The following is a 24,253-nucleotide window of genomic DNA, read 5'->3' as shown; positions in this document are numbered from 1 at the left end:
ATGGACAAAGTCAGGAAAGGATATACTTTTTGGAGAAGACATACATCTCTCGGGTGGTGAAGTATCAGATGGAATGCTATATCCCAGGAGAGGTCCGACTGTTCAAAGTAATTTTCTTGGGAAGTACGTGGAAAGAGTGTCGACTAGAGCATCGGCTGTGCGTTGAGGCAGATGAGTCTCCGAGGCTAGAGAAAATTCTTCTGCTGATGTTGATGCATGCGTCAGTTGGGTCTGTGGTATCCTGATGGTCAACACCGAGCCAGTATGCGGGACGTCTCCTGAGACTGTCTCTCCGATGTATCAACGGGCTGGGCTATGGCTGGCACAAGCACCCTGTAAGCCTTTATAGGCTGTGTATGCAGTAGCCCTGAGAACTTCCTGTTTGAGCATAGCCAGTTTGCCTCCTGTAGCGTAGGATTTGGTACCAGCTGAGAAGATGGTGTGGATCCAGCCTGAATTATAGCCTGTGCAGGTGTAGGAGACCTCAAATGTTCTTGATGGGAAAGAAACTGGAGAGAAGGAGAGCAGTCACTGCAGCATGGATGATTCATGTTCATCAAGGATATCTATGTAGGGGAGGTTTTGGCAGAGTGCCTGGAGGGAGAACGATGGTGATGCTTCTTATACCCTGCAGGTCCCTCGATGCCTGCAGCACTAACAAAGAAGACACAGTCCTTACACAGTCGTGGTACTGAGTCTGATGTTGGATACTCTTGATATTGCGTCAGTGCACCTGATGTCAATGATGCAGATTCTGCGTCATGCTGAATCTCCTGCCATGCTCGATGCAGAAGCAGAAAGTTTTTCAAGTTGGACTCTGCGGGCTTTAAGCGTCCTTGCTTGAATGTGGCAGGCAGAGGCTACACCGTATGTCCCAGTGCTCCAGGCCCAAGCACTGAACACAACTAGTATGCGGGGCTGTGCCTGAAATGGTCCTATTGCATCAAGTAGAATTCTTAAAGCCACTCGGCACCCTTGTTGACATAGAGGAAAAAAACAGCCAACAGAGCTCGAGTAGTCACACACTTGAAAATGGTTGATGCTTCCCGGGCAAAAGAAAGGCTCAGCAAAAGCTGAAAAATGAAAAATAAATTTAAAAAATGAATAAATTAAACAAAATAAACAAGGAGATAGAATATGAAGAACAAATAATCCGAAAAAGGAAAGGCACCAAAATGCAAAAGTTTGACATGCTGAGGAGATATCAGAAAACCAGCCTCTCTGCTCTGTGGAAAATGCTAGACTGCTAGTCCAGTGCTCAAAGTCAGTCAGGAAGGCACTCTTGCATGCGCAGTGAGGCACTGCCTTAAAGTTTTACTGTGACAGTGCACTATGTCGGCGTCTGCACCAGGCTCTGTGGATGGTACCACCCTCATACATGTGACTATTATGGCTGTTTGTCCTTGGAGAAAACTCCTTTTTAGTTACAACAGTTTTGTTCTGTTGTATTTTCTCACTATTAGTAACAAAACTGGAGTGGAAAGAAAGAACAGTGATTGCAGGCTTACATTTCACTGTAAAGAAAATATTGTATCAAAGTGCTGGTCAGTATATTAAAAAAACAAAACAAAAACACCACACTATGCATATTTAATTTAGAGATTTAATTTATATACCACAAATACTGCTTTTTAATATAAGTACAATATAATACAGTTGTCATTATGTAACTGCTGGTGTTCATCTGGGGTAAGGAACTGAATGGCATGCTGTGCTATCAGATTCTCCTTTAATAAAATGGCCTCTAGTTAAACTTCCCAAAGTATAAAATCATGCAAAAATCTACACCCTATGATACAACCAATACAATAATTGAAGCCAATGTCCTATGAACAGCCAGAGCTATCTTCCACGTATCTTCTTGCAGTGTCCATAACTCAGCCATCATTCTTCTTTAAGCAGAATAAAGGTGTGATTTCAGTTCTGTCAGTGGGAGCCCCACTGCTGAAACAGTGTCCTTGCGTGTACAGTTATTGGCCAAAAAATTATCTTCATTACCTAATGCAGCTCACACTGCAAGTTAAGTCCAGTTACAAAATGTCTGTGTTAGAAAGGTTTACGTTTCCCTCCTGTGACTACTGGTCGTGCATATTCCACAAAATCGTCTATTAAAACGGGCCATGCCCCTAAAGGAAAGCAGAAATAAGAGAATACTGTAATGAAAACCTAAGGGTATTTTTTAAAATACCTATATTTATGCCAGTTTCTTACATCAAAAGGACTGCAAATTTATTTAAAATATTTATAAACCGCACAATCCTATAGGTGCACAAGTAAAAAAAGCAGAACAGCAAGCCTTCCACAGAATGTCAAAAAGTAAAAGTCCCAAGACATCCAGTGGAAAAGTTTTATCCTCCAAAAGTTGCATAAAGGAGGCGCTGAGAAGTTATACCCAACACTGGCCATGTTTCGACATGTAGGTCTTCGTCAGGGGCTCCTCATGAATAAAACAAGACATTTCTTAAGCATTAATATAAAAAATAATAATATAAAAACAAAGATGACAATAACGTGCAATTGAGTGAAAAAAAAACCATGAATATACAGTGATATTTAGTGTGCATACGTAGGGGTAGAAAACAAATACGTTTTACAAAACAATATGTGGCAAAGAGACCCAATGAGACGATGCAATCCAAAATAGTGTGTAAAAGGCGAAATGCCAACATTAGGAGTGAAGAGGTGTGACATCAAAATGTGACCGCAAAATGTAAATAAACTGGTGACCCTGAATACAAGTTTTTCCCTTTTTCATTCACTATTCAGTGGTTACTGGTTTATTTACATTTTGCAGTCACATTTTGATGTCGCGCCTCTTCACGCCTAATGCTTGCATTTCGCCTTTTACACACTATCTTAGATTGCATCGTCTCATTGGCCCTCTTTGCCACGCACAGTTTGCAAAACTTATTTGTTTTCTACCCTACTTATACACATCAACTATCACTGTATATTCATGGTTTTTAAACTCAATTACACATTACTCTGTCCTCTCTATACTTTTTATGTTAGATTTTATATTAATGCTTATTAAGATGTATCTCAATATTTCACTCATTTATGTCTTGTTTTATTTATGAGGACCCATGACGAAGGCCTGAATACCGAAACACAGCCTATGTTGGGTATATCTTATCAGCGCCTCTAGGCAACTTTTGAAGTATAAAACTTTCTACTGGATGTCTTGGGACTTGTTTATGGTGCCTTTCACAAGTAAAACATACACAATAACAATACATAAAAATAATAAAATTTAGAAGCAAGCTTAAAACAACTTCAGACCAGTTCAGCCAATTACCAAATCAAGTCACAAGATAGCCATTCACACTTATAACATATTCAGAGACCTGCTGGTATAAGATACCTTCCTTAAATTAATGTTCAAATTCATGACAATCACAGAGCTCATCCTGGAAAATACTAACACAGATAGTTCATTGTAAAATTTCAGTCAATAACTTGAAAAAGTGTGAACTATCATATGCAAAATAAACTTTGCTTGTGGCTGGCTAGTTAAGCACAGTTTAACATAAGAAGAGCTTGCACGTAAGTAACAAAAATATCAACATAAATATTTCGTTGATATTTTTTGAACCAAGTTACAACTTACTGTGGAGTGAAAGAGTAGCTCAGTGGTTAGAGCATCTGGATGGCAACCAGGGAAGCCCAGTTCAAATCCTGATGCTATTCTTTATGATCTTGGGCAAGTTATTTAACACTCCATTCCCTCAGGTACAAAAATTAGATTATAAGCCCTCTGGGGACATGGAAATAACTAGTATACCTGAATGTAACTCACCTTAGCTATGACTGAAAAAGTGTGAGCTAAATCCAATGTTTATATCTACCTGTATCTGTAAATGAAGTCAATACATGGATTTAGAGCCAACAAAAGAGAACTTCACTGAAAAGTGCATAGTTGGAGGTTAAAAAAAAAAAAAAGAAAAAAAAGAGAGGCCTCAATCAAGTGTCCAGCATCTCCTCTTCTCCTCCATTTCCTACCACTCACTTCCCGCACCATCTTCCATTTTTATATTGACTGAGGTGCTTTGGGGACTCAGATGGTAGCGAAGGAACAGGCTGGAGTCTCTTTTGACCCCTTTGGATTTCTGAAGAACCTGTGGTCACCAAAGTGACTTTGCTTGCTACCTTTGCTTTAGAACCTGAAAGGAATTTGGTTCTTAGATTACTGTTCTCCCATAAAGGCACTAGAATTTTGGTCAAAATGTTCTTCTATTTCCTAACCTCTGCAGGGTAAGAGATTTCTGGCCTATAAATCTCAATTGTTGACCAATTTGACCATAGGAGGGTCATGTTTCCCTTACCTTCTATGTAAATGTTTTGTAAAATTTTGGGGTAAATCTTATGTGTTTGTTGACCCAGAGCATATAAAGAACTTACCTGAAGCAAGGACACCCATTACATTGTTGGTGGTGTCTAATCCTTCTTCTAGTTATTTATATTATTAATGCGGTATGTAATATATGCTGGTTGATACTTTAGGAAACATTTCCTTGTACCTAGGAGTTTTACTTGTTCAAACCTTTGGGTAGAGTTTGAGCCCTCTTTTTTTCCTATGAAATTGTGGGTTATTTTTGTTTTGTTTTTTTCCCTCCTTACAATAATACATTTTTTCCAGCAAGAATAAATCTTTCTGTATCAAATTTGTTTGATATTAATATACATGGTAAAAATTCTACTACTGTATTTGTAAATGAAACAGCTATAAACTCGAAAAACTCTTATGTACATTTCTAATTATTAGCATTTTCAAATTTCTCAATATTTAATTTCACATTACCTTCTTCATCATAGTTCGACATATCATCTGCAATCATATTTCCAAAATCTAATAGAAGGTTCCATGTGTCTTTTGGGATTGACCTTTTATGGTGTTCCTAAATCATAAGGAAATCACTATTTTTTAAGTCAATAAGAACCACAGCAAGTACCATATTCAAGGTTAAAGAACAGTTGACAACAGTGAGTCCCAAACCTGTCCTAGGTGCAAAACCTTTTACACTACTGTAAACCAGGGGTTCCTAACTTTTCCTGGGGGAACCCCAGTCAGTCAGGTTTTCAGGATATCCACAATATTCATGGAATCGATATAGAAACATAGAAACATGACGGCAGATAAAGGCCATATGACCCATCCAATCTGCCCATCCTCTGTAACCCCTAATTCTTCCCGTTCCTAAGCGATCCCTACATGCTTATCCCATGCCTTTTTAAACTCTGGAACAGTCCTCGACTCCACCACCTCCACCGGGAGGCCATTCCACGCCTCCACCACCCTTTCTGTGAAATAATACTTCCTCAGGTTGCTCCTAAGCCTATTCCCTCTCAACTTTGTCGTATGCCCCCTCAGTCCAGAGCTCTCCTTCATTTGAAAAAGGCTCTCTTCCTGTACATAAATGCCCTTGAGATATTTAAACGTTTCTATCATGTCTCCTCTCTTCCAGCGTATACATGTTGAGGTTCATAAGCCTGTCCCTATAAATTTTGCACTCAAGGCCGCTTACTAATTTCGTAGCCGCCCTCTGGACCAACTCCATCCTGTTTATATCTTTCCGTAGGTGCGGTCTCCAGAACTGCACGCAGTACTCCAAATGAGGACTCACCAGAGACTTATACAACGGCACTATCACCTCCTTTTTCCCGCTGGTCATGTCTCTCTTTATGCTCCCAAGCATCCTTCTGGCTTTGGCCGCCGCTTTTTCTACCTGTTTGAAAGCTTTAAGTTTGTCAGACACAATCACCCCCAAGTCCCGCTCTTCCTTCACACACTGAAGCACTATACCCCCTATACTGTACAGTTCCCTCGGATTTTTGCAACCCAAGTGCATGACCCTGCATTTTTTGGGATTAAACCTTAGTTGCCAAATATCAGTCCATTCCTCTAGCTTCTCTAGGTCCTTCCTCATGTCATTCACACCCTCCTGGATGTCCACCCTGTTGCAGAGTTTAGTATCATCCGCAAAGAGACAAACCTTACCAGACAGCCCTTCTGCAATATTGCTCACAAAGGCGTTAAAAAGAGCCGGTCCTAGGACTGATCCCTGCGGTACTCCACTGATGACCTCCTTTTCTTCAGAGCAAGCTCTATTTACCACCACCCTCTGTCTCCGACCATTCAACTAATTTGTTACCCAATCAGTTACTCTAGATACCACACCAAGGGCACTCAATTTATTTATCAGTCGCTTGTGCGGAACCGTGGGGGGGAGTGGTAGCGGCGACCTTGGGGGGGGGGGGGGAGGGGAGGGCAGGAGAAATGTTGGACATGGGAGGTCTCAGAAGGAGGGGGGCCATGGAGCTGGGAGGGATGGACAGAGGGGGCCATGGAGCTGGGAGGGATGGACAGAGGGGGGCCTTGGAGCTGGGAGGGATGGACAGAGGGGGGCCCTTGGACCTGGGAGGGCAGGGGCCCTTGGAGCTGGGAGGGAGGGGGTCTTGGAGCTGGCAGGGAAGGAGAGAGGATGCTGGACATGGGAGGTCAGAAGGAGGGGGGCCTTGGAGCTGGGAGGGATGGACAGAGGGGGCCCCTTGGAGCTGGGAGGGAACGGGGCCTTGGAACTGGGAGGGCAGGGGGCATTGGAGCTGGGAGGGAGGGACAGAGGGCCTTGGAGCTAGGAGGGAGGGAAGACATCAAAATAGAACATACCAAGACTCGCCCGTTTTAACGGGCTTAACGGCTAGTCCAAGTATACCACATCAAGCGCCCCTCCCACATCCAACTGTTTGGTCACCCAGTCGAAGAAGACAGTCAGATTCGTCTGGCACGACCTGCCACTAGTGAAGCCATGCTGCCTTGGGTCCCGCATTCCATGTAGTTCAAGAAATGTCACAATCCTCCTCTTTAGAAGCGTTTCCATTAGCTTACTCACCACTGAGGTCAAACTGACAGGTCTGTAATTCCCTACCTCCTCCTTACTTCCACTCTTGTGCAAAGGAACCACATCTGCCCTTCTCCAGTCCACTGGGACCACTCCAGTTTCTAAGGAAGCATTGAAGAGGTCCATCAGCGGAGCCGACAGAACTTCTCCGAGTTCCTTAAGCACCCTTGGGTGTATCCTTATCAGGCCCCATCGCTCTGTCTACTTTTAGTTTGGCAAGCCCCTCACAAACACAGTCCTCTATAAACAGGTCTTGGTCTACCATCCATCCATCCCCTTTAGCCTTTGTTTTCTGCAGCCCTACCCCCGGTTTTTCATTTGTGAAAACAGAGCTAAAATAATAGTTAAGCAGTTCAGCTTTATCCTTATCTTCCACATATTTCTCTCTCTCAGCTTTGAGCCTCACAATGCTATTATGGTACTTTCTCTTGTCACTTACATATCTGAAAAAGGTCTTGTCCCCCAATTTTACCGTATTAGCTATCTTTTCCTCCATTTGCCACTTCACTTTCCTGATAGCTTTTCCAGCTTCTCTTCGCTTATTTAGGTATTCTCTACTGTCTTCATCTTTCTGAGTCTTCTTATAATGAGCAAAGGCTAGCCTCCTTTCCCTTATCTTTTCAGCTACTACATTCAAGTACCAGAGAGGCCTTCTTTTCCTGTTACTTTTATGTAATTTTCTAACAAAAAGGTTAGTTGCCTTTAATATAGCTCCTTTCAGTCTTGTCCATTGCTGTTCTACAACCTTCAGCTGTTCTCATCCCGCTAACTGTTCCTTGAGAAATTCCCCCATCTCGGCAAAGTTAGTTCCTTTGAAATCCAGGACCTTCAATCTCTAGTAAGCCCTCTCTTCTGTTTTAATATTGAACCACACCATACGATGATCACTAGATGCCAAATGGTCCGCCACCTTGACGTCAGAAACGTACTCTCCATTTGTAAGCACTGCATCCTTGGTATGCAAATCTTTCATGCATACTCATTGTAGATATCCTGAAAACCTGACTGGCTGGTGTTCCCCCAGGAAAAGTTTAGGAACCCCTGGTTTACAGTAGTGTAAAAAAGGTTTTGCACCCTCCTAATTTCCCCTATTATTGGATACATGTCACACTGAATGTCTGTGCTGAGCACAATGTTAGAGACTTTTATAAAGAACAAAATTGCAGAGAAAAATTCAAAAGCATGGAATAATAAGATAAAGCCAACATGAATTTAATGAAGGGAAATCTTGTGCCTAATCTATTACATTTCTTTTAAGGGGTGAACAAACAACAAATATGTGGATAAAGGTGAGCCGGTTGATATTGTGTAGCTGGAATTTCAAAAAGCATTTGACCAAGTACCTCATGAAAGACTTCAGAGGAAATTGGAGAGTCATGGGATAGGAGGTAGTTTTTACTGCAGATTAAAAACTGGTTAAAAGAGAGAAAACAGAGAGTAGGTTTAAATGGTCAGTATTCTCAATCAAGAAGGGTAGATAGTGGGGTTACCCAGGGGTCTGGGTTGAGACCGCTGCTTTTTTTTTTTTTAAGTTTTATTATTTTTATTAGTTTTAAGTGTAACATCCATCCAAATGCATTACAAAGTACAAAGTACCTGCCATTCTATAAGAAGAACCATAAAATATCTAACATATAAATACGATACTGGTATAGAACATAAAATCGAAGTAAGTATACAACAGGTATACAAAAATGCAAGAGGCATAAAAATAAATGATAATTTGGAGGGAAAAAATAAACAAAGGGCAGAGAGAAAAATGAAGAAGGGGATCAGATGGTTGTGCTCAGATGACTACCTATCAGTATTTGATTCCAAATATTGCTGCAGGGTTAACCAAACTTTGTTATTAGACATCTGGAAGTGACCAGTGTAGGCTGTACAATATTTATGAATTAGTATAACATTATTCCACCAAAAATGAGTTTTGAATTATTCTTCCAATTGGATAAAATATATTTGAGAGTTATTGCTACCAATGTGTCAAAAAGTTTAGAATCATACCCATCCAAAAAATGATCCAACTTTATTGAACCAAATATTATCTTTGCAGGGGTTAGAATTTCAGTAAAGTTGAATATGGATGAGATAATTTGTCATACTTTGGTCCAAAAACGATTAGTATCATAGCATTCAAAGAGTAAGTGGAGAAGAGTTCCCTTTTGCCCATTACATGAACAACAGGAATTATCCTTGGACAAACCAGCCACCTTCATTTTTTGAGGAGTCCATAAGACCCTATTGTTGGAGAAAAAAAGGCGATTGAAGGAATACTTTAAAGGAAAAGATAGGTCTGCGTTCAGTATGGGAAGCTGACTTGCAATGTTCCTTTATGGATCATCAATGGAATACTTTTTGGGACCCATTGAGGCATATTTTCAAAGCACTTAGCCTTCCAAAGTTCCGTAGGTTTCTATGGAACTTTGGAAGGCTAACTGCTTTGAAAATATGCCTCAATGGGTCCCAAAAAGTATTCCATTGTTGATCCATAAAGGAACATTGCAAGTCAGCTTCCCATACTGAACGCAGACCTATCTTTTCCTTTAAAGTGGATTGAATTAGAAATGAATAGAGTTGAGATGCCACATGCCCTTTTTGGTGAACTAGGATGATAAATTGAGCCTATACGTCTAGCTCCATCTCTACCTGTTTTCAAATCTATGCTGAAAACCCACCTTTTTCACTGCTGCTTTTGGCTCCTAGCCACTACCAATTGCCCTCCCCTTGTTCCTTTCTTACCCAGTACTTCCCTCGCCCTTAATTGTCTTGTCTGTATTTTTTAGATTGTAAGCTCTATTGAGCAGGGACTGTCTCTCTGTGTCAGGTGTTCAGCGCTGCATGCGTCTGGTAGTGCTATACAAATGCTAATAATAATAATATGGAAGGTTGAAGAGTTCATAATGAACTGGGATAACGGTTCGACACCATAAAGTGCTGTAACTGGATCCACCGATAGTGTTGATTTGGATGCAATCCAAATTGTGCTTGTAGAATTGGGAATGATTTCAATTTATCATCAAGCAAGATTTGATCCAAGGACCAAATTCTTCTATTCATCCTTTCCTTCCAAAGTATTGGTTTCTTGTTTATTAAAATTGTCGGATTATTCCAGACCAGTGAATGGATATTGAGATCATACGAAGTACCCATAAACATATCTAACTGTAAAAGACAATTAAAGGAGGAAGAAATAATAATGTTATTTTGTAAGGAATCTAGTATACCAGAAGGCACATGTTGATCTAGACAAAATGGCTTCCAAAGTTCCCGTTCAATTTGTAACCAAGTTACATAGTAACATAGTAGATGACGGCAGAAAAAGACCTGCACGGTCCATCCAGTCTGCCCAACAAGATAAACTCATACGTGCTACTTTTTGTGTATACCTTACCTTGATTTGTATCTGACATTTTCAGGGCACAGACCGTATAAGTCTGCCCAGCACTATCCCCGCCTCCCAACCACCAGCCCCGCCTCCCACCAACGGCTATGCCACCCAATCTCAGCTAAGCTTCTGAGGATCCATTCCCTCGGAACAGGATTCCTTTATATTTATCCCACACATGTTTGAATTCTGTTACCGTTTTCCTCTCCACCACCACCCGCGGGAGGGAATTCCAAGCATCCACCACTCTCTCCGTGAAAAAATACTTCCTGACCCCTTCAATCTCATTTCATGCCCCCTCGTTCTACCGCCTTCTCATCTCCGGAAAAGGTTCGTTTGCGGATTAATACCTTTCAAATATTTGAACGTCTGTATCATATCACCCCGTTTCTCCTTTCCTCCAGGGTATACATGTTCAGGTCAGCAATATTCAGTAGCACTCAACAATCATGATCACAATCTGTTAATATTTTGCCTAAGTTCAAACACTTTGTTCAAAGTGATATAAGCAGGCATGAAAGGTTCCTGTTCACAAACTGCACTCAGCAGGTTGGCTGCCGATATTCAGCAGCACTTAACCAGGCAGTTCTGCTGAAAAATCGGCACTAATCAGCTGTCCTAAATCTGGGCAGAAGGGCATTATGGAGGTGAGTCAGTATTTATTCGAACATCAGCAATATTCACTGCCGACGCTTGGATAGATAAGCGTGCTTGGGTGACTTCCAGGTGGCAGCCTAAAGCACTGTGTTGTCTCCCCTACTGCTCTCTCCCCCACAAAGAGCAGCAGAACTCCTCTCTCCATATGACTTCCCCTTGAAGCTCCACCCAATGCCTGTAGGACTCCCCACCCCCTCCCTGGTCTACCTTAACCTTCTCCGATGGTCCAAGCAGGATCTCTGAGGCAGGAGCAATCCTTTGTCAAAATGGATGCTGCGACTTTTAGCAACAGATTCACACACCTACTGCAATACAAGTCTGCTACTAGAGATCATGGAATCCATGCAATATGGGTAGGAGTGACTATAGATTGCTCCCATCTTGAAGACTGAACTGGATTGCCAGGGAAGGTTAAGATATGCCCGGGGGAAAGGGCCCCTTCAGAAGGAGAGAATTTGCTCCTTGGAGGAGGGATGTGAGAATCAAGGGGTGGAGAAAGTGGGGATACACAAGGTATTTTTGCTGGCCTGCATAAAAGGTGGGTCCCAGCTGAATATCAGCCGGGATATGCATAAGTCCTAGGGACCAGCATATGTCCAATCAGACTCAGATATTCAATACCAGTGCCTGATATGGCCCAACACTGAATATCCAGATCTAATTTAGCTGGCGATGTACACCACTACAATAGTACAGTAGTTTTTTGATGGGTTTTGGAGGGCTCACCATACAATATAAGGGGGTGAAGGTGAGATATGTACCTGGGACCTTTTACGTCAAGTGCATTGCAGTGCTTGCTAGGGTGCTGCATTATGCTGGGATGTCTGTGTGGCCAGTCTACTAAGAATGCTGCCCCCCTACCCCCTAAATATCCCAATATCTTGTTTTTGCGCATTTTTCCCTTGGACTTTTTTTTTTCTCGAAAATGGTCCAAAAAGATAGATGTACTGAGCACAAAACATCTAGCAAATAGCCATTTTCGAAACAAAAAGATAAGACATCTGGTTTGAAAATTGCTATCTTCGCCTCTTGATTCTTTGTTTTCAGCGAAATGTCTAAAATCTGATTTAAAAGTCATATCGAAAGTGCCCCTCCACGTTAGTATATTTACACGTTATTAGTTGTGTTGAAATGCACCAAATATTCACTGTACACAGTGAGAATGCAGACACCTGGAGCATTCACAAATCATGCTTTAAAGTCACAACCAAATCATACAATTTAGGTTCAAAATTCTCTAATGGAGCCAAAGGAAAGTGTGTACTTACCAACAAAAATGTATTCCATAGATCTAAAAATTTAAATTTTCCTGACAAGACTAGATTCCAATATGCAATTGCCATTTCTAAGTCTGGAAAAAAACACAAAAATAATTTTTTAAAACCCTTTGCATTCTACACATAAGGCTGTTTATAGCTGTCTACTCAGTAATCTTTTTATTTTACTAAAGCAGACATGTGATGTCCAGATTAAAATAATCTTCATGTGACATTTTGTCAATAAGTGCCTTCTATGAGCAAAATTAATAATTATTTTCCTGCTCTCTGTAAATTTTTCCATCCTACCTATTAACTAAACGTAACAGCATTTCAGAAAAATAAACTTCTTGTTATTATCATGTACAAAGATGTCTATAAACAATGATACAGGTTTTAGCAAATGTTTAAATTAAAATTATCCACCTGTTGCTGCAGTGAGCATTCAATACTGAACAGGTCTTTTCTTTGGATGTAATGTAATCGTCAAAGACCATTTACATCATAATCTGCCCGCCTTGAATGTGATGCTCCTCGCTTTGAGGTGGCTTCCCCTCTCTTATTAAAACTTCACTGGCTTCCCATAAACGCCAGGATCACCTTTAAAATATGTTTGACTGTTTACCAAATCATATATGGGGTTTATCACCTTCCTATATGCAACAACTAATTGATTTACCTTCACATAATACAGTAAAAATATCTACAGAATGCTCCATTATCCAAACTGCAAAGGTCTTTCTTACAAATCAATCCTTGATGCAGGCTTTACATATCAGAGTACCAAACTTTGGAATTCTTTACCCAAGCAATTAAGGTATTTAGAAGATTATTCGAGATTCCGTAAATTACTAAAGGCTTTTCTATTTATTTAACACATTTATATCCCACATTATCCCACTTAGTTGCAGGCTCAATGTGGCTAACAGAATACCGTAGTGGTAGGCTCCAGTTCAATAATACATATACATAACAGAGTATAAACATGTACCTATTAAGCACATATCTTATCAAAAGACAATAAACTAATGTTGCCATCTCTCTTATATGTTTCAACTTAACAAATACTCTAGTATAGCTTCATGAGAAACACACAATTATTCTTAATATGTTGAAATGTTATAATTATCTGACTTATATTTTTGATGCTTTTTCTTGAATGTAAGTCACATTGAACCTGAGCTTGTTCGGGATAATGTGGGATACAAATGTCATAATAATAATAATAATCTGTGGGTAATGTTTTGCATTGGTCTATTAAAAGGTTTAAATCACTTCACAAAAATAGAGATGTATAAACACAGCTATAAAACTATGAACTGCATAAATACAGTACAAGCCAGGTATAAAAGCTCTTTGCTTATTATTAATAAGCACTGGAGGAAAAGACCTCAGACACACTACTCTTAATTGCTATAAGCTTGAGATATGGGTTGTATGAAACAATCAATCATCGGTCTGAAAAACCTCCAGAATTTTGTGTAAATATCACCTTAGGATCAACTTTTATATAAATATGTGCCAAAAACTTAACTTTCAATGAGGGAAAAAACCCAGTGGGACTACTGTTTTACTATAGCTTCATCAGGGGTTGTGGCATAATATGACACTGAGTTTTTTCTCAGTAGCAACTGGCAGTGGACATCATACTTGTTGGGCTTAGCTTGTGTCATCCAGTCTGGACCTCTGCACCCTTCAGTCTCCCAGCAGAGACTAACTGAAAGATAAGATTTGGGCACGTATTTATATATACTTTCTATAAAATGTGATATCAAGGTGATATTTACACACAAAATTCTGGCTTATCCTATATTTATATAGTACTAATAAAAGGTTTCACAACTTATAAGTGGCCCATTCTTCTCCAGGATCTAAATGACATTAAAACTCTGCACTAATAGTTGTAAATAAGTTAGCCACTACAGCAAAGCATTCTTTAAAACATTTCACAAATTACAGATAATAGACTGCCCTATTTTAGATGGTTATCAGTATGGTGGTCTTTAGAGAGTCAAGTCATCTCTGGTCTTTTTAAGATTCTGAAGGGTGAACATCTCCAAATACTCAGATATTCGGTATGGTTCAAACAAAATATTCATATAGAACAGTGTTTCCTAAGTTAGTCCTGGAGTACCCCCTTGCCACAAGGAGTATGTATGAGACTGATTTGTCTACACTGCCTCCATTGTATGCAAATCTTTTATGCACATTCATTGTGGATATCCTGAAAACCTGACTGGCAAGAGGGTACTCCAGGACTGATTTAGGAAATACTGATGTAGAATATGGAGCTACTGGAGATAATCAATTAATGATTCAACTTACAAGATATATGCCCATACACTTACGACATTTTTATTTGCTTTTTACAACTAAGGATGCTCTGGACTTTCACCATGCCTATTTGAAGCCAATTGCCATTTTGTTTTCAACCACTCGGGGCAGCATTTCCAGAAATATCCGTGAGAAACCTTTCCTGCTGCTGCTTGAGTCTCACTTGAGACTTGTATCATGCCTCCTTATTCTATGCTTTCCCTTCTACTACTACTACTACTTAACATTTCTAGAGCGCTACTAGGGTTACGCAGCGCTGTACAATTTAACAAAGAGAGACAGTCCCTGCTCAAAGAGCTTACAATCTAATACTGAGAAAGATTTGTTTCTCAAGTTTCAGGTATTTTGAAAGTATCACAGTATTTCCTCATTTGCATTTAATGCAGGTAGGGTATGCAAATTTCTCACATGCATATTTATTGTGGGTATCCTGAAAACCCGCCTGGCTAGATGTTTTCCATGGTCTAGGTTGAGAACCTCTGCCCCACAGAGAACCTGCTCCTTTGAATAAGAGTGTGTGCACTAAGCAAAAAGGAGAGGACCATGTGAAAAATGAATGTGCTGTTGGGGGGTGTCATAGAGCTAATGGGACACCCCCCTCTTACACGCTATTTGTTGCCTTCATTTCATTAATTTTACTTTTTTTGTTGTTGATTTGTTCATCCTTTAAATGAAACTATGAATTTTTTTAGGGACAGACCACAATCATCACAGAATTTACTACTATTGGGAAAATAGAAAAGCTGTGCAAACAAGAAGAGGCACAACGGCAGCTCAGCAGGATGTTCAATTCCTGTTGCTTCACTCTGCATATTATTACAGAATAATAAAGAAAAACAAAACTATTCCCATCTTAAAGTAGCAGAATGCTGTAACTTATCAGTAAATAGCCTTCCCTATTTTCCCTGCTTTAAAACAAAATCTAGATCTAACTCACTATCTCCCTTTGTTAAATCTCAGAAAACTCAAGCAAAAGTGTCTCCCCACCCTCAAAACTTTGTTATATGCTTCTAAACAGGCAAACCTGACAAAAAAAAAAGCTCACTGTTCAAACCTGGGAAAGCCTCACCCAAGAATATTTCATGTTATCTATGCTCTGATTACCTGATTTATAAGTTGCTTCCTGAACTGCATCCATCTTTAAGGTATCAGGGATCTTTAAATGAAACTAATAAGTGTAATTGGTTGTGGTGGTGGTATCTAGAACAATCATTGTCTTCTAGTATGAGAAAACTGTACAAAGACTCCAAATAAATTACTACAGGTCTTAATTGTCAGCTTCCCTATTACTATCTCTGAAATTCTAGCAGATTTTAAAAATAAAAACCACCAAAAAAATGGAAAATAAGCTGATACCTTTTTACTGGACTAACTTAATACTTTTTTGACAAGCTTTTGGAAGGCAAAGGCTCCTTCCTCAGGTCAGGACATCAAACAGAAATTAGCTTCTCTAATATCAGCCAGTAAATTTGAAGCGTCTAAAATGATAAATTTTAAATGAATAAGGTCTTGAGAAGGACACTATTTTTAATACTATATGTGCACAAAAATAGTCATAAGTATAAGTATGTTTTAGTTGATTTTTCTTAATAAAAGAATATTGCCTGACCCAAAATATTTTGAGCTGTCCATTTAAGATGTACAGATCAACTTTAAGCACCACTGTAAGAAACTCAGTAACCTGTGTGATGTTACTACTACTACTACTATTTAGCATTTCTATAGCGCTACAAGGCGTACGCAGCGCTGCACAAACATAGAAGAAGAGTTGAATATAGAGTTTAAGTTCAACAAGCACAAACTTCTTCAGCTATCGCTGGCAGTGACCTTACAATGATAAAGGAGAACACAAAGAAAATTCACAGTAGATATTTCACTGGAGACATTACTTTCTTTATCTAACCCAACAGCTTTATTTTTCTCAATTAGCACTTAAGCAAAGCAGCACATTCATTGAACTTTGGCCTTTAGAAATTCATCTAATCTTTGAAATGTACAGATAGAATTCTGTTTGTAAACAAATGATGGGACCCTTTTATTAACCTATGTTATGCAGCTAACATGGGGTTTATTGAACTGTTGTCACCTGCACTAAGAAGCAAGCCATCGAGGTAAAAATCCTGTATTAGCTGCTTAATGCATGAGTGGGTGGAATCTGGGTGCGACACAGAGGGTAGAGGTGCTGGCAGTTTGACAGCTACCACACAGGTCAGTACTGTTCGCTAGATGTCACAACTGCTGACAGCACAGCTGAACTTACTGCCAGCACAAGAGAAAGCAGTAGGTGCACTATCGACAGTCCAGTACCACAGTGTGCTATTGCTAGTGGTGCATCCTCGGATCAGGCCCCAGCAAACCCCCCTCCCCTTGATTGTCAAAGGGAAAGTTGATAATTCAGAAAAATTCCAAAATACTTAAAGTGATCAACCAGTGTAATAGGTGACCCAAAGAATTTAGAGGCAAGTGAGAGACACAGAGGCTGGCCTGTCAGCAGGGCTGGGGCATTGGTACACAAACCTTTGATTCCAACTCCTCTAATTTTCTACTATAATCCAATCCCTACTTCCACTATCTATAGTAAATCTAAAAGAAATTTAATTATAGAAACATAGGCTATTTCTTCATGTACAAAATTAGGACTAACAGACCACAAAATATATTTGAACAAATAACCTAAACAAAAAAGAGGTATAAGATGATAAATTTACCATATATTAATTTTATTACCATAAATAAAATTATCCTCAAACACATCAACAATGACATCCTTCCAAACTAACGTAGTCAACATCACACAAGCCCGTACAATAATTTTTTTTTCCAATTTCATCTTAAAATCAAATACTGATGGTATCATCTGAATAGTGCTTGACAACTTGTTCCACCAAACTGGACCAGCAAAAGAAAAAGCACAGCATGAAGTATCAACATAAAGATGGTTGGATCAACTACCGACTCCCTGACGATCTTAAAGCATGAGCTGGCGTATATAATGTCAAAGTTTTATATGTAAGTTTTTATTTTGAAGCTGGAGTGAGTACATTTTTAACAACTCCAACTCCACAGCCTGGTCTGTCAGCCAGCACACCAATGTTTTAAAAGGACTTAGACAAGTCAATTGTTAGCTAACCATGAAACAGCATCTAAGCAGAGTTGGAAGGAGGTTAAAATTGGGTTCATAGGGACAGGATACTGGGCGAGATGGATCTTCGGTCTGTCCCAGTATGGCAACTATGTTCTTATAATAAAGCGTGCTTAGGCTAAATTCCTGAACAATTATTGCTAGGGAATAACTTTCATTGGCACAAAAAAACAAAACAAAAACACATATGAATATATAAAAGGATCTTAAGCCTCAAAAACAATCAATAAGTTCACCTGAACTGTATGTACTCTAGAAAGCTCACATTACATTCTTATGATTGACCCAATGAAAAGGTTTCTCTAGGGCCATTATAACTATATATGGATCAACAATACAGAGAGCAAGATAGCACGTTACTCTGGTCTATTCTCAAGAGAATCTGAATAGAAGTGTTTTCCAGGCTTGCAGAAAATGGAGTATTTTACAAGCACTATCAGATAATTGGCAATTATGAGCCAATCAGCTTTACCATGTCTTAAAATTCTGCAAAGAGTCTTTACTATAGATAGGATGGACCATGCAACTCTTCTATTGTGATGATATACTGTATAAAAATTATACAACAGAATTGTAGCCTTGATGAATCTAAACACAAAATACTTTTATTTTAATGTTTTTAATAAATATGTTCGTTCTTATTTCTACAGAGCTACAATTTTCATTTCTAACAAAAAAAAAAAAAAAAAACAACAACCCACAAACGGATGGGAAAAAAAAAAAAAAGAAGATCCAGTCAGCAGGATCTTGAAACAGTTTTGAATTTTGCTCTGCTACCTAAACGTGCAAGAAATCTCACTAGGTACCATTCTGCCTGGACAGATGCCTTCTACTGATCATAGTTAACACAGAATTTATTTTTAGGTTTTAACACACAGATTCTATGTCACATATAAAAAATATAAGTGTGTGTCAATTTGACATTTTTCTGTCTGACATTGAAACTTGTGGTTAATCTTAATTAACTTTAGAGCGGTATAAAAAAAAAAGTAATAATTTCCACATGAGGCAAGTACAAGAGTATATCAAACATTTTACATGTTTAAATATATATTTAACATAATATTAAAATCTCTACCTTGTATATCTAGCTTCGGGCTATACTGAACTGGAGCAATCCTCAAACTGTTTTTGCTCCAAGAATAACCTACAATACAAAAAAAATGTATCTGGAGCCCAGTCAGGCATATTTTCAATTCAATTCATTTAGCCAAGCCTCTGCAGACTAGTTTCCTTTTCAATAGCAGCATTTCATGGACAAGGCAGCTGAGTCATATCTGCTCTCATTTAAGAGAAGCTACTCAGGAGGATTTATGAAAGTTTATAGTTCATTAGCGCTTTCTATACCGCTTAAACTGACCAAGCAGTGTATATACTACTATACATATAGAAGAAAAAGAAAAGGAACTCCATGATTTTGACAGAAAGTGCAATAAACTACTACTAGGACACAAACAATAGATCAGGAAAAGGGAATAGGAGTAGGGGGAAGAAAACAAAAGGAAGGGTAAAAGGTAGTCGGTTAAATTCATGTATATGGGACTCCGAACAGCTGTAGAAATAACCAGGACCTGAGTTCAGATTTGAACTGCTTGAAGGAGGTAGTACTAGAAAGGGACAGTGGGAGATTATTCCAGACTTGAAGAGAGAGAAAGAAAAAAGCAGTGTCTAAGCAGATTCTAGATAAGCGAGTTTTGGGCTTGGGAGAATCCGACGGTGGTCATTTAACAGAATGGAGGATTCAATAGGAAAATAGAGAATTGTGAGGGAAGAGAGATAGGTAAACCTACACAAAGAGCCTTAAATCTCTGAGTGGTAACCTTGTTTAGTCTCCATAAAGGGAAGGGAAAAGCACAGGTAAAGTCCTGAGTATTCTGCTAAGGTAAGATAAAGAAAAGGAAAAGTACCTATTTATGTGTGAGATTCTAGGCAGTAAGCACAAAACTAAAATTAACCACTGACACACCATAAAAGGACATCACTGAAGTACAACCAGGTGTAGGTCTGGACAAAATTCCCCACACACCTTTTAAGTAGTTAGTAATGCATGCAAATTATTAATAGTCTAAGAACGGATTCAAGGAAGTAGAAATTTAAAAGCACTGGATTTTGGCTATTAAAAAAAAGTACTCAATTCATATGGGGGGAAAAATACATAATAAAGGATAATTTACTAACAGCATGCACCAGTGAGATTTGTTACATGCAAATATTAATCAATGTTAACTGCAAAGCCTGTGCACTAACTGTTGCAGGTGTTTTTAGCATATTCCCACACAGTTATAACTTGGTAAACATTTGTGTGGTAAGTGTATTCACAGCATGGAGTTACTTACCATGCGTCAACTTCAACAGTTACAGCGCAAGGTAAAGTACTGTGCATTAAGTGCAATAAGCAATCCATGCTCATTCTTCATCCATTACCTGACCATTTCCCACCTCATTGCCAGCTATGCAGGTAGTGTGTAAAGGAGCGTGCATTGTCACGCCAATGTGGTAACACTATGCTCTTGAACTACTGACTACACTTAAGCAGGCCCTGAATGTGTTATTTGCTGCAAGCCCTATTGTGTGATGCAGCAGGACCTGTGGCAAAGAGCATGTGTTAACTGAATTGGTATACTGTGCTAGAATATTGATTCTGTAAATCTACTGGCTCAAAAATAAAGACCTACATATTCCCCAGAGATAGGGAGATTCAAGAAACATGCAGATTAACATTAAAGCATTAGTATTAGCTAGGCTTCATACAAAGCATGCAGTCATATAATTGAGAAGGTAAGCATTTTTGAAGTTTAATTTAGGCAATATTTGGTTTATCGAAATACATTAAAAATTCAGATAGTACATGTGAAGGTATCAATCTTCTTTCTTCAGAGTTACTACAATGAAAACATGTTACAAATTATTGTTTTGTACATACAGCTGTCAAATAGTTTTTTTAGCAAATGAAATCGTATAAGTTAGAGGTTATATAGCCAATACTGTGAGGGTTAAATCTCATAATACTTACCTCTACTAAAACTATGTGGAAGCACTTTTAGGAATTGGGTATGGGAGGGTCTTGTTCTTTTTTTTTTTTTCTTTTTAAATTTTCCATTGTTTCTTTAGGCTTTACACATGCTAAAACCCCCAAAACATGAAATCTGTTTCTCTTTATTCCATTTAAATGCAAAATTGGTATCAAACAATTGCACGTCTCTAATTTTATACTTATATGCTATTTAACTTGGATTGTCTTGAGTAATGTTCAAACAGTAAATGTCTTGTACTATAGCAAAACTAGCTAAAAAGAAAAAACCCATCCAAGAAACCCTCCTTCACATCAAAAGTAAAACATTCACAAACAGCAGTGTAGGAACTTTGCCCTTTGCTTATTTCTGGGACCCAGTGTTGACTAACAGCAGTGGATTCTTAAAAACTGTACTCACCTAAACCCTTCTGTCCAGGATTTTTAGCAAAATTAAATGTAAACTGATAAAAATCTTTGAATTTTCCTGGGTCTTTAAGCTCCTGTTCTAATCTTGGTAACAGAACTTTTAATTTTTCAGTGCTGTCACACCTGTTGGGAAAAGAGAATAGATTTTTAAAATAAATTTTCACTGTATTATAATATAAAATAAGTTCAGGAAATCATCACAGGATACATTAATGGGGGAATTCATCAAGGTGTGGTAAATGGTTGCCTTTTACCACACTTTGATTCCCTGTGGGATCCAGGTATCGTAGGTCGCTGAATCCCAGGGCAAGAGAATAACGCTGCATATAAACCACCTCACAAGCAGCATTATTCCCACTGTGTAGGAGCATAGGGCCGTAAAGTCATGGCCCTATACTTTCAAAGCTTCATGACCTCTCTCTCCCCACCCCTAATAGGGACTACCTTTAAAATCAGTGGTAGTCCAGGGAGGGGGGCTTCAGGCAGGAGTGAGACACACCTCATGCACCAAGTGCGAGCACTTTAATGAAATCACCTGATTATACTGGGCGCTTCATTTGAAACCACTGGGAGCCTTCTTGGACACTGAGAAAAGAATCGTGGCCAAATTAAATTCCTCAATTGCGGACTACGAAAAGGGACAAAGCCCAAATTGAGGTTGGTGCTCAAGTTTATCGAGCCGCAAAAAAGAAAGAAAACTTGAAGGGCCGAAAACATTATGAACTACGAGGGAAAATACCAAAAAGTGAAATTAACAACAAATGACAAAATGAGGGAAAAATACTTGCACGGAAAGGCACTGCAAAACAAGCGCTAAGGGGAGATCGTGAAGATGTGTCTTCCCTGTTCCATGGAAAAATGAAGGGAAAGACTGAGGGACCAGTGCATCGGGCAGGAAGGCACTAGCATATGTGTAGTGGGATGCTGCTAGTAACTTCTACAATCTTCTCGCTAGTCAGCATCTGCACTGGGCTCCGTCATGGATACCCAACTGTTAGAATACAGTTGGCCTTGTACTCGAAGAAATGAAAGATTTGTATTAAAATGGTGTTACGTTATCAAATAAATTATATGCGAATACTGTAAAACCATTATTACTTATTCCATTCTAGCAAAATATAACTACGTAATTGGTGTGACCAATTAAAAACTCATGTATTTTATTGTGTGTCTGAAATTAAACGTTCATTTGGTCAAGCTTGAGTGAAATGAAGGTTACTGAGCAAAGTAACAGAAGAATTGCGAGATTTATGAGTTGTTTTTACGAAAAGAGAAAGCAAGACAGACCTTCAATAAAGACCTGGCAGCTTGCAGAAAACTGCATGAACTGAAACATGATGTTGGGTAACTGCAGGAAAAGTGGTATGAGAAGCACAAGTATTTCTTGGCTTCCAGGGAGTAACAACTCAAAAAGTAATTTTAAGAACAAATCAATGATCTAGAGATGGGAGTAACTACTGAGGTAATTAAATTTGCTGATACAAAGTTATTCAAACTTGTTAAATCACAAGAGGATTGTGAAAAATTACAAGAGGACCTTATGAGACTGGGAGACTGGGCATGCAAATGGCAGATGACATTTAATGTGAGCAAGTGCAAATGATGCAAGGTTACACATTAGGAGTCACTGATCAGGAAAGGGATCTAGGTGTCATCACTGAAGATATGCTGAAACCCTCTGCTCAGTGTGCAGCAGCAGCTAAGAAAGCAAACAGAATGTTAGGTATTATTAGGAAAGGAATGTTATAATGTCTTTGTATCGTTCCATGGTGTGACCACACCTTGAATACTGTGTGCAATTCTGTCACTGCATCTCAAAAAGGTATAGTGGAATTAGAAAAGATACAAAGAAGGGTGACTAAATGATAAAGGGGATGGGACGACTTCCCTATGAGGAAAGGCTAAAGCGGCTAGGGCCCTTCAGCTTGGAGAAAAGATGGTTGAGGGGAGATATGATATAGGTCTATAAAATAATGAGTGGAGTGGAACGGGTAGAAGTGAATCGCTTGCTTACTCTTTCCAAAAATACTAGGACTAGGGGGCACACAAAGTTACAAAGTAGTAAATTTAAAATAAATTAGAGACATTTTTCACTCAACGTGTAATTAAACTCTGGAATTTGTTGCCAGAGAATGTAGTAAAAGCAGTTAGCTTAGCGGGGTTCAAAAAGGGTTTGTCTAGCTTCCTAAATGAAAAGTATATAAGCCATTATTAAGACGGACTTGGGGAAAATCCACTGCTTATTTCTAGGAAAAGCAGCATAAAATGTATTGTACTGCTCTCTTGCTAGGTACTTGTAACTTGGATTGGCAACTGCTGGAAACAGGATGCTGGGCTTGATGGACCTTCAGTCTGTTCCAGTATGGCAACACTTATGTTCTTCTGAAAAATGGTTTAATGATGTAAAAAAAAAGTTGTGATTAGCCAAGTTCAGAAGAGTCATGCCAAACCACTAAGCAACTGAGTCTGCAATAAGTGTAAGCTTTAAACTTAAGTATATTTATAGTTTTATATAAACTATAAAATGACATATTTCAAATTGAAAAGCTATAGACAGAAGTAAAGAAAATACTGAAAAACCTATAAAGTCTGCTCTGAAGAATGACAATTTTTTTTCCTTTAAAATTTCAGGGTTTAATCTCTTTCCAGTGAATATTTAATTCAAGACTATTTTTTCAATTTTCAAACCTTCATATGCGCTCGGGGTATTATAATTTTTCTTTTCAGAAACCTTTCATCCAGGGCTACCTTTACAAAAATTCTTTAGGAAATGCATGATTTTTACGAATACCTAGTGTGTAACTTTTAATAGCTTGGTATGCCTTTACAAATATTTTTGAGCTAGTCCTCTACTTTTACAGGTTTGTCAAGTATATTCTCATCTTTTGTGCTGTATCAGAGCATTTTTCTTCACTGGTCTATCTTTTTTTATTGTAGCTTTGTTAAATAGTACATATTTCTCCAAATTTTCAATTTCTAAATTGTAAGCATAATAGGTGTTTTTTAAATCTTGGTGCGTTTGTTCCCACAATAAATGAAATGTTTGTATTAAAATCGTGTTTGGGGTACAAGAACACTGTTAAATAAATTATGTGTGAAGGATTTTCCATTATAGCAAAATACAGTAATGTAATTGGCGAG

General features: G+C 38.7%; 1 protein-coding gene across 7 annotated transcripts in view; it reads right to left on the bottom strand.

Moving 5' to 3' along the window:
* Positions 1-1,585: 1,585 nt before the first annotated feature.
* Positions 1,586-24,253, bottom strand: part of DCUN1D2 (defective in cullin neddylation 1 domain containing 2) — a 71,610-nt gene continuing 48,942 nt past the window's right edge. For 5 of the 7 annotated variants that reach the window (XM_030201507.1, XM_030201508.1, XM_030201511.1 and 2 more), the window contains exons 4-7: positions 21,105-21,235; positions 12,210-12,292; positions 4,802-4,898; positions 1,586-2,126 (exon numbers count right to left, since the gene is read on the bottom strand). In XM_030201507.1, coding sequence (XP_030057367.1) covers positions 2,047-2,126; positions 4,802-4,898; positions 12,210-12,292; positions 21,105-21,235 — 391 coding nt within the window. In that variant the 3' untranslated portion in view covers positions 1,586-2,046. Of the gene's footprint in view, positions 2,127-4,801; positions 4,899-12,209; positions 12,293-18,751; positions 18,821-21,104; positions 21,236-24,253 lie in introns of all 7 variants that reach the window. The other 2 variants (XM_030201506.1, XM_030201504.1) reach the window with 1 other exon arrangement.

The sequence above is a fragment of the Microcaecilia unicolor genome, chromosome 4, assembly GCF_901765095.1.
Source record: "Microcaecilia unicolor chromosome 4, aMicUni1.1, whole genome shotgun sequence".
Taxonomy (NCBI): Eukaryota; Metazoa; Chordata; class Amphibia; order Gymnophiona; family Siphonopidae; genus Microcaecilia; species Microcaecilia unicolor.
This window is presented reverse-complemented; position numbering and strand designations above follow the sequence as displayed.